The following is an 11,295-nucleotide window of genomic DNA, read 5'->3' as shown; positions in this document are numbered from 1 at the left end:
CATACAGAAAAATGTACAAATATACTCAAATATACAAGTATATACAGCAGTATAGTGGTGAATAAGGATTAACCAGCCCAATGCCTTCAGATGTCCACAACCCTCTCACCATATAATCTCACTACAGTAACATACACAAAATGCACAGTATCAAACAGCCATGAACAGACAATTTATGCACTGAGCTAACAAAATGTCAGAATTCCAATATAGCCTACACCTCACATCCTGCTCACTAAAAAATCACTTACAGGTCAGTTATAATCACCACACAGTATAGCAGTATCACACACACACACACACACACACTTTCTCTGAATTATACATGTAAGGCATGTAAGTACACATTCTCAGTTCCTATGCTTTCTCTGTGCACACCTCACACATTACAGTTAGTGTTTTAAAAAATAAACAATGTGTAAGTCTGTAAACAATGGATCCACAATGACCTTAATTTATGTAAGAAGAGTTAACGTTGGTACACACATGGACATTACATTCCCTATTGTACAGTCTGTACATCTGTCTGTTTTTTCTCATTGAATTTCAGTTCAAATGTTTCCATGAGTCAGTCTTGATATTGTTCTCATCATTTACTGTTCTGGGGTAAACCAAATTTTTTTTACTAATAGTGTTTTGAATTAAATTTTTAATGTAACCTTTTTTTATTGTGCTTTAATGAAAACATGTGAATATGTGCAATCATTTACCATAGCTACTTATTCATCATGAAGACAAATACAGATTGAAGTTTAACAATGATTTATTTTCTCATGTTCATGAAACACAATTCATTTCACGACATAAACAATTGTTAAACAGTGTGTTATTCAGTGTGTTCCATTCAGTGTGTTGCATTCAGAGAGGAAAGAGCAGGAAGCCACTGAAGGTGTTGTGATTACCAGCATCATCATAGAGCCTGTAGCCTGCAGGGAGTCGCATGTTGACTACATCTCCCACCTCCAGCTGCAGAGTCGCACCACTGGACAGATAGGAGGAATGTCCATCTGTATCATACTCTCCTAAAAACATGACCTGCTCTCCATTCTTATACATCTTGATGTACATAATGTGTCCGGCTAGGTGGTCCATGACTGTGAATCTGATGTAGTAGACTCCCCTGACTGGAGCTTTGAAGAAGCCTGTTGTGCTGCTGTAGGCCTCTCCAACATTAGTGATGATTTTAGTGAAGACCAAGTTCAAGTCAGTGTTCCCAGCCTTCACAGTTCCTGAGTTGGTCAAACCTGCCGAAAACGCTACCTTGGGTTTCTCTGTAAACTCATACTTCAGTTTTGCCACGTTGGTCTTCACAGAGGTTAAGTCTGCATGCTGTGCTGCGGTGTCTCTCTTCACTTGCTCCACGACTCTCTCCGTGGCCACCAGTCTGGTGTCTCTGGCGGCATTTGAGGCCTTCACTGCTGCTAGCGCAGTGTTGGTGTCGTGCAGCGCAGTCATGGTGTCCCGGAGCTCCTTCTGGGTACCGGTCAGCTTCCCTCTCAGCTCCAGCACCATGGCTCTGAGTTCTCTCAGCTGGTTCTCGGTCTCCAGTTCACTCTGGGAGCACTGGATCTGAGCTCCGCACTCGGAGAACAGCAGCACCAGCAGTGTGATGATGGCTACCATCTTCAAGACTCTGTCACACACACAGACACTACAGCAGTAGTTTAAAAAGATGAACTCAGTAGTAAGAGTGGCAGTAGTTTCTGAGCTGTGCTGGTAGTGTGCTGGTACCCAGTTTATATGTCTTGGTTGGCTATTGTGTAAGAGTAAAGCGTTCTTCCTGCTATTTGTTGATACTTGTGTTCATTTTGTCTTATTTGGTTGGTTTTGAACCTTTAGTTCCTCATTGCATTATCAATGCACTACATCTGGTAGGACAGATAAGAAAGTCACTGTGGTGATCAGACTCATCTCTGTGTCTGCTGTGTGTACGTGTGTGTGTGTGTGTGTGTGTGTGTGCTCATGCAGGGCCGCTGCTATGCTTTTGGGGGCCCTAAGCATAAATGGTCAGGGGACTGAAGCAGGACAGAGGGACTGCTAATCTTGCAGTGCACTTTGCACGGTGCTAACCAGAATTTTGTTGACTTCATATAAGGCGCCCAATCTACAGTGACAACTGTCAACTATTTGCAAACGTGTCACATGCATTGTGAAATCTAGATTATATCCTTTAGGGCTTAGAGCTACATCAAATCCAATTGCTTGTTAACCTAGCCTAGGTTGCTGACATTAGCTAGCAATATCACTGCATGTTAGCAAAACAATTAGACCTATAAAACACAAACTTACCAGCAAGGGATGCAGTTTGCAAGAGTTTTGTTCGGGAGGGGCCACTCGAGCTTAACATTTCCCAGTTATATTCAGTGTCCTGCTTATGCCCCTGCTGAAGAACAAACTGGCAGCCGCTGAGAGTGATGTACTGTAGCAAGTCTGGAGAAAGAAGGTGAAGAGGGCCACAAGGTGGCATTCTCAGCAGGTCTGACGAACTCAGGATCCATCAAGTGTACGAACACTGAATTGAACTCGGTCTTCAAAGGAGTCTTCACCAATGATAGACCGAAAGCACCACAACAGGCTTCTTCACAGCTCAGTTCAAAGGTCTCTACTACTTCAGATTCACAGTCATGGATTAGCCTACCCTCAAAACAGCTGGGTGATCTAAAGGATGGCAAGACCATGTTCTTATCAGACTGTGAGAAGAAAAGGGTATCACCACAACTATCTTGTCAGTGGTGTGACTCTGCAGCTGGAGGTGGGAGAAGCTAACTTGCGAATTCTAGGAAGCTCTATGCTATGATGACTAACAATCAATGCTTTTTCCTCTATCCCCTCTGATAGTCTATTTTGGCAAATAAGAGACACAGTGCATCGTGAACATTAGCAAACCACTATACCACTAATAAACTGCTTTTGTCATCATTGGGAAAAAGGAGCAATGCTGATTTTTGAAGCCTTTTCTGGCTGCCGGTCATTTATTATTAATTACCTAGAAAGTTTATAAATGCAGTAGGATGTTATTGGTGAACTGTCTCACTCCTCATACACACCTGCTGCATTGCATGGATCGAAATGAAGTTTGGATAGGAGAAAAACAAACATGTTCGCTTGTTCTCTCTCTCTCTATATATATATATATATATATATTTTAAGTAAATATATAAGTAAAAAAAAAAAAATCCCTTTGCACAGTCAACTTTGTCTTGAAGTGCTTTTGGGTTGCAGGTTCACGATTTGTCAACAAGGAAGGGTCACCCTTGTTGATATATATATATATATATATATATATATATATATATATATATATAATATATATATATATATATAAAGTTGTCATTGCCTGTCGCAAATTAAAAATGATTTAATTAAATTAAACCAGATGATTGGGATAAATATTCTGTTATAAATCTTTATTTGGTTAACAATACAAAATAAGTTACTAGTTAAATCTGGTGGCAGTCACAACTGCTGTACATGTTTTGTCTCATTCTCAATAATCTGTAGTTTACCAGATTGACGGGAAAGTTAACATACACCTTTCTGAAATTAACAGCTAATTTAACCTCTAACATTTATCACACCTAAGACATGCCCAAGACAAGATTGCTTTGTCCACTCTAGACAGTTACTAAATTACGGTCCTGAAGGTGAGCGCAGTCTGAAAAAACATTTAATTTGTCCTTGAAGGACACACTCTCAATCTTGTAGTTATAGTCCATCACTGGCCAAATGTGAGGTTTTCATAACAGGGTTATGCATGGTTTGGCAGTTGGCTGAACAAATAAAATAGTTCTTCTTAAAGAATCAAACTGTGTTATCACGGGCCCTTCTAGTGGTCCAGTTGACCACTAATCATTTTCAAGAATTTGCTCCTGGTGAAATGGATAAAAGCCATCAATTTGTCTCTTCAAATTTGAAAGTTCATGACAAAGATCCACACCACACAAGGTCAGCGCATTATCTTCATATTTTATTCACATATGTTACATTTTGCATTTTTAAATGTCTAAATCACACTTCCCGGGGTGAGATGGGAAAGTTGGAGTCAGCACCTACAGTAATGTACTGTATGTATCCTTCCTTTAATCACCGTTCACACAGGAGCTCGTGGCCTACCGCTACAACACACACCCGGCATTCAGAACGCAGGAGCTTGTGGCCTACCTCTACAACACACACCCGGCATTCAGAACAGAACATCACTCCAGATCTGTAGCTTCAAAAGTGTGTGCGGGGCGATAATATTCCATCATGATAATATCAATAATAATATTCATAATGGCAAAAGCATAAAGTAAACAAAATAAATCAGCAGCATGCATGTGCTGTGTGTGTTTGTGAGAGACTATGCATTCTCCTGCTGAAGTGCTCTTGTATGCACTCAACACAGAGAAAGGGGTTATTTCAAAATGTGGTTTTATTTTGCCTGAGCCCAGAGCAGATTGTTTAGTCTTCATTCTCAAGCCCATAATTACATCATTCCACATATACGTATTTCTTTTGCTTCCATAGGCAAACATTTGTTAAGTTTTAAGCTAAGCATTTTCAGACACACTTCTCCATTGACACCGGGAGTACCAGATTTGGATCAGGTTTATGTTCATAAAGTCTACTAAGAAATGTAATGTTTGGAAAACGTCACTTGTGAATATATAACCACTGCACACAGGAGAGCCCAGTCACCCTATAGTTTAAACCATTTCCAAAAGTCTATTACCAATGGCATGTCATGCTGCCTCCCTTGGAGAAAATAGGCAAACAATAATAAAAAGAATGTGAATTTCCAAAAAAATACCTCCCTAACTTCAAATGGCATAAGTTCATGAGTTTCATATTTATTTAAACTTTTCATGTAAAGACATAGATAACTTAAAAAGAACCAAAACCCAAACATATAGTCTATACTGGGCACACATCTCAAAATAATTGATTCCCAAGACATTCACTTATCTTGAGACATAAGTGACTGCTAGAGGCAGTATGGTGGTCCAACTGCCTAGTGTAATTTGGTACTTTCCATGGCATTACCAGAGCCATTTGCTATTCAGTTCTCAACAGCAATTCCACTCCACAACACAGAGAACATCTACTCCATTTGGGGAATAACCAACAAAAGATGGATCTAAAATGACATTAGTACACTAGGGGGTTATTGAGGACTACACACACACTCATGCACATATGCACACACACACACACACACACACAATCGAGATTCACACGAGACCGATGTGTAAACGGATCACTTTGACCCATCAGAGTTTGGCAGCGAAGCCTCTAAAGTGACAGCACTGGAGCAGTCAGGGCCCAGTCAGACAGGAGGTTTGGGTTTAGTAGGCTGGGCCCAGTCAGACAGGAGGTTTGGGTTTGGTAGGCTGGGCCCAGTCAGACAGGAGGTTTGGGTTTAGTAGGCTGGGTTGGTACAGTCTCCTCGTTCTGCTCATCGGACAGATACTACAATAAAAATGAAAGTGCTGGGTTATCAACGTAAGCAGAGCTTAAGTGCAGTATATGACTGTGTGTGTGTGTGATCCTATTAAATAATTTCTGGGTAACCTACAGGACTGGATGTCAGTTTAAAACCTTTTCATTATAACTTGCCTTTCAGGCATTTTTGTCATTTTAGACCTTTTTAAGTTCTCTGGGCAGCTTTTACAGCTGCTGTTAGGTGATCAGCACATCATCTGCAAAAGAGGGCTGCAATGTGAGGAGACCTTAAGACCAATCCACCTGATATATAAGCCTGGGTAAAGCGAAGCCTCAAAAAAAAAAAAAAAAAAAAAAAAAAACCAAAAACAATTCAACAATAACAAAAAAAGGCTGTTGTAGACACCCCTGTTATATGGATATGAGTAAAGTTCAGAGGAGTGGGGTAAAAAGGCCGGTGCCCCAACTGGGCTGTGGCGGCGCAGAGAACCTGGGTTTGAGCTTGTGGATCTGCAGTCGCATTGTGGAGCTTACCGTCTCATTCAAACCACACCAAGCAAACCAGAACAGCCAAACAAACACACAAGACCTTCATCTCTTTTGAATACAAAAAAGTCAACAAAAAAAAAGTCAAAAAAGTCACACAAAAAAAACACCCTCTACCCCCCCAAACTATATATAAATCATTTTTACAAAAAGGTAAATCATGAACTATTTTTTTTTTTTCAAATAATGAATAGCAGCATTTATTTAAATATCTTTAAAAACTTTTTTTGTTTTTCTTTCTTTTTTGAAACTACAGCAAAAAAAAAAAAAAAAAAAAAAAAAAAAAGATAACGAAACAAAATTCCTGAGGATGATTTTTTTGCAACCAGACCTTAAACCCAGAGCCTTTCTCTGTTGCCTACATTAGACTCACATGATGTAAACTCTTCTCTGTGTGCAACCAAAAGCTTAACATCAATCAAGTCTCAGCCCAAAAATGCTACTTGCATCTTGGTGGCTAAATGCTATGATTGAATTATGCCCATTTCATTGTTTTCCTTTATTTCCTTTGGCTGAAATATGTTCAGCATCTCATATCGAGGCCCTGCCCCAGTCTGCTGGCCTACAGAGGGTTAATAGTTTTCATTTTTAGCAATGCTCACATTCGCTTGCTGAAAACGCCACATACTGCAACCGAAAGCTAAAGCAAGTCACAGTAATGGTTTCACATGCAGAAGAGCCCTTTTGCACATGCTAAAACATCTTCCACTGATGCAACCTGACTGAGAATGAAAAAGATATAAATAATAGATATGTATTAAATTAGATGTGTGGGTCTACTCATTGAGGGAGGCCTGTGGTTGTCGGTCATGACTGTTTCTGGCAGGGGGTGAGTTCTATCCCTTCCTTGTGTAGCGCTTTTAGAATGTTCTGATGTAATGTCTCATGGAACGTTCTGTGAGAGGAGAAATAAACAAATTTGCTAAAAAAAAAAAAACATTCGCTGATGGGTTCTAAGTTCATGCATCTCCAGGGTGATCTCACTGAAGCGCTCCTCTCGTGCCAATAGAGGACCCCTCCATGGAGTCCAAAAGCAAACTTTAAAAAAAGAGGGGCCAAAAAAACATGTGCTTTTATGGCGAGCTCACCCCAAACCACTAATACCCCCCATCTCTCTCTTTTTTCCTTTTTAAAATCCACACCTCAATCGCTGATACATTTTTTAAACGGTTTCTTTTTGTGTTTTTTGTTTTTTTTCCCTTAAAAACACACACACTGTTAGTCGATTGGCATGATTGTACACTAAAACTTCACATAAACCCAAGGCTGGGGGGCAGCAACCTTTTTGCACTGGATGTAGATTTCTTTTTTGTTGTTGTTTGTTTGTTTGTTTATATCGTACATGATACAAGTTTACCATAAGATTTACACCAGGCAGGGCTGAAAAAAATGGCCCCAGGTGAGGCTGGACTGGGTGAATGGGAGGGGGGTGGGGAGGGTGGGGGTGGCTGGGCATCTCAGGTCGGGCCCCTGGGAGCCTCTGGAGGTGGTGAGTGTGTGTGTGGGGTGGTGTGGGGGAAGTTTAGAGTCCGTTGTAGTGAGGCCCCCAGCGCTTGTTGATGTGGTCAAAAGTGTGAGCCACCCACTGCTGCTCCAGGACACGGTAGCGCTCGGCGCAGAGGAACAGCGGCTTGCCTCGGCTACAGGAAGACAGATAGCAGAGAGAGAGAGAGAGAGAGAGATAGATGGGAGGTTATTTTACAACATGCTTGAAACAAGTGATGGAATATTACCACTTGAGATAACGTCTAAATATTAATTGCTCAATCTACTAATTCAATTATGAATTGCTTCTAATGAATAGATAAATAGTAGTTCACTTTTCCCCCGTCCTTGCCTTTTGGGATGTGAAGACCATCACTACCTTTGCGTTTCCTATATTTTAACAAATACAGTTGTTTGTTTAGGCACTGTTTGTTTTAACCTTTGTTTGCCGTGTTTTGTTGACATTCGGTGGCAAAGCACAGAACACTTGCTGCCGAAAACAAAGTAGCCATGGGGGCGTCCTTGGGTTTCCTTCCTGAAGCTTGCTCTGAGTACAGTTTAATTCCTCTTCTTATTCATTACAATGAACATGATGACTAAATTGTGATTAATAATCCATTGTGGCCACGTTCAACAGGATCAGTATTGTAGCGCATAAAGTAAGTGTTCTCTGCACATTTGTTTCTATTCTATAGCATAAAATAACTGAGTGACAAAATCATTTCTAAAAATTCTAACCAGAATGCATCGTGTCCAGCATGCATTACACTAAGCCAGATCGACACAGTGCTGCAGTGTGTGTGTCTGTGTGTGTGTCTGTGTGTGTGTCTGTGTGTGTGTCTGTGTGTGAGTCTGTGTGTGAGTCTGTGTCTGTGTGTGTGTGTGTGTGTGTGTGTGTGTGTGTGTGTGTGTGTGTGTGTGTGTGTGTGTGAGTGTGAGTGTGTGTTTGTGTGTGTGTGTGTGTGTGAGTGTGTGTGTGTGTCCTACCGTAGGTCTCTGTCCTCCTCTCCATGTGCGTCCAGGTACACTGATCCCCACAGACAGAAGCGGTGGCCTCTGATGATGATGATGACCGATGCGTTGATGAGGAGGAAGATGCCTGTGGCCGCTCCGCAGTGCTGAGAGTGCTGCAGACACAAAGCCCAAGGTCAGATCACCTCATGCTGAAGGTCATATCACCTCATGATGAGGGTCAAATCAACAAAACAAAACAAAACAAAAGTCAAATCAGCACATAGCAGAGGTGAAATCATGGTGAAGGTCATTTCATCTCATGATGAGGGTATATCACCTCATGATGAGGGTCAAATCAATACAAAGCAAAGGTCAAATTATGGTGATGGTCATATCATCTCATGATGAGGGTCAAATCAGCACAAAGTAGAGGTCATATCATGGTGAAGGTCATATCATCTCATGATGAGGGTATATCACCTCATGATGAGGGTCAAATCAATACAAAGCAAAGGTCAAATCATGGTGAAGGTCATATCATCTTATGATGAGGGTACAGTATATCATCTTTCAATGAGGGTCAAATCAGCACATAGCAGAGGTCAGAGGACACTCACCAGGACGCACTCGCAGATGCCCTGCTGCTTACAGCACAGGCCCTTGAGGCAGACGAAGGCCCCACACACCAGGCAGAGGGCCGGGTCCTTGGGCACCTTGTTGCAGGAGGTGCAGGCCTTGCGGTGGTAGTACTGGAAGATGGTGTTGTAGTTCTCCGGCAGCTGCAGCAGGCGAGGGGCCGCCCAGTGGGGGTCCTGCACCAGCAGAGTCTGGGGGTGCACACACACACACACACACACATATGCACGCGCACACACACACACACACACACACACACACACACACACACACACACACACACACACACACACACACACACACATGCACATGCAATATAATGCCTATATGCACACAAGATGCACACATGCACACACACACACACACACACACACACACACACACACACACACACACACACACACACACACACACACACACACACACACACACACACACACACACACACAGTAGATGAGATTGCAGCTGGCTACAGTAATCTGCTACGATGTGGTATTTGCCATCTCTGGTGTTGCCAACACTGGCTACACAAAGTAAACGTTAACAGCATTCTGCTACTTTATACTTTTGGTATGTGGTATTATCTCACTAGTTAAAAAAACTGAGTACTTAATGAGTATGTACGTGCCATGACTAAGTTCACATAGACATCATATTCATATCAGTGTTTTCATGCTAACATTACATGTAGCCTAGCTGCCTGGCGTGTGTGTGTGTGTGTGTGTGTGTGTTTCTCCCACTACTGTCTGCTCAGCCTGTGTCTCGGGGAGGATAGTGAGCATAGTGCACAGTGTGGTGGTGTGTGTGTATGTGTGTGTGTGTGTGTGTGCCATTTCTCTCACCGCTGTTTGCTCGGCCTGTGTCTCGGGGAGGCTGGTGACCTCGGCGCACCACTGGGGCAGCAGGGAGAAGGGGCCGACCGGCCACTCCAGACACACTGCGCTGCTGACGGGGTTTCCCACCTGAGCGGCAGGGGCCAGCAGCCCCAGACTGACCGCCAGCATGGAGAACTCCTCCTCAACCTGGAACACCCGGCACACAGCAATCAGACCGTGTATGTGAGGGCGTGCAAGGTATTGTTAGTATGTGTTTGTGCTTCAGCGAGTGTGTGTGTGTGTGTGTGTGTGTTTGTGAGTGTGTGTGTGTATAGGGAAGAAAGACAGGAAGAGAGAAGAGAGAGAACAATGACTGAGTGTGTGTGTGTGTGTGTGTATGCAAGTATAAAGTGAGTATGGCTATTGTATTGTATTGTCTGTCTTAGCTGTGTGTGCGAGAGAGTGACACAGAGAATGACTGAGTGCTTAAAGAAGTGTGTCTGTGTGAGACAAAAGGGTGTGTGTGTGTGTGTGTGTGTGGGTGCGTACCTGACAGCCTACGAGGTTGTCTCCGTACAGGTGGTGCTGCAGCAGACAGGCCAGACGCAGGAAGGGCAGACAGTACTGCTGCAGGAAGAACTCAATGGACTGGGGAGACCACACACTGGAACACAGCTAGAGAGAGAGAGAGAGAGAGAGAGAGAGAGAGAGAGAGAGAGAGAGAGAGAGAGAGAGAGAGAGAGAGAGAGAGAGCACACTCTAAACACAGTGGCTGTGCCAAATACACATGCAATCACACTATATCATTGTGTGTGCGTGTGTGTGTGTGTGTGTGTGTGTGTGTGTGTGTGTGTGTTTGAGTGAGTGAGTGAGTGTGTTTGTGTGTACACGTATGCATGTCTGCACATGTGTATCTGAGTAGGTCTTACCATAGACACCTCTTCAGCGCGAGCGTCGTATATGCACTTTCCTTTGGACAGCTCTCCAATCACATGGCTAAGCAGCGCTTCCCAGGACCTGTTGGCATTGGGCATGCTCTGTACGACGACAACACACATTCACACGGGTTAGACACAGGACCTGTTGGCATTGGGCTGTTGGACAACACACATTGGTTAGCAGGATGGCTGGGCATGCTAATGCGGCTTGACAACACACATTCACCGAGGTTAGACACAGGACCTGTTGGCATTGGGCATGCTCACAGCCACGACGACAACACAAACAGGTCAGACACAGGACCGGCTCACTCAGGGGAGACAAAAACTGGAAAGGAGAACGTGAGGAAGCGTAGAGAGTATAATGGATTATAGTCTAGGATTTCACCTTTAAGCATTTTTCTTGTTCACGATAAAGGGACGTACAGACTCATTCAAGGCCAATTTGTTTCATAGTCCGACCTCGACTAGCCAACCAATGACCAGTGCCTTCACGT

General features: G+C 43.0%; 2 protein-coding genes across 2 annotated transcripts in view; both read right to left on the bottom strand.

Moving 5' to 3' along the window:
- Positions 1–843: 843 nt before the first annotated feature.
- Positions 844–1,636, bottom strand: LOC125292629 (complement C1q tumor necrosis factor-related protein 3-like). The gene has a single exon (XM_048240028.1). It carries the CDS (start codon positions 1,621–1,623, stop codon positions 859–861), a length of 765 nt encoding a protein of 254 aa, XP_048095985.1. The 5' UTR covers positions 1,624–1,636; the 3' UTR covers positions 844–858.
- A 2,310-nt stretch (positions 1,637–3,946) lies between these two features.
- ubr3 (ubiquitin protein ligase E3 component n-recognin 3) overlaps positions 3,947–11,295 on the bottom strand; it is a 73,883-nt gene continuing 66,534 nt past the window's right edge. The window contains exons 35-40 of the mRNA XM_048238643.1: positions 10,790–10,897; positions 10,410–10,535; positions 9,888–10,067; positions 9,027–9,236; positions 8,443–8,582; positions 3,947–7,610 (exon numbers count right to left, since the gene is read on the bottom strand). Coding sequence (XP_048094600.1) covers positions 7,493–7,610; positions 8,443–8,582; positions 9,027–9,236; positions 9,888–10,067; positions 10,410–10,535; positions 10,790–10,897 — 882 coding nt within the window. The 3' untranslated portion in view covers positions 3,947–7,492. The remainder of the gene's footprint in view (positions 7,611–8,442; positions 8,583–9,026; positions 9,237–9,887; positions 10,068–10,409; positions 10,536–10,789; positions 10,898–11,295) is intronic.

The sequence above is a fragment of the Alosa alosa genome, chromosome 3 (assembly GCF_017589495.1).
Source record: "Alosa alosa isolate M-15738 ecotype Scorff River chromosome 3, AALO_Geno_1.1, whole genome shotgun sequence".
Taxonomy (NCBI): Eukaryota; Metazoa; Chordata; class Actinopteri; order Clupeiformes; family Clupeidae; genus Alosa; species Alosa alosa.
Note: the sequence above shows the minus strand (reverse complement) of the source record. Positions and strands in the feature narration are given on the sequence as shown.

What these genes read in the sequence shown, in the direction of transcription:
- LOC125292629 (XM_048240028.1), bottom strand. Translation starts at nt 1,623, where the DNA reads ATGGTAGCCATCATCACACTGCTGGTGCTGCTGTTCTCCGAGTGCGGA.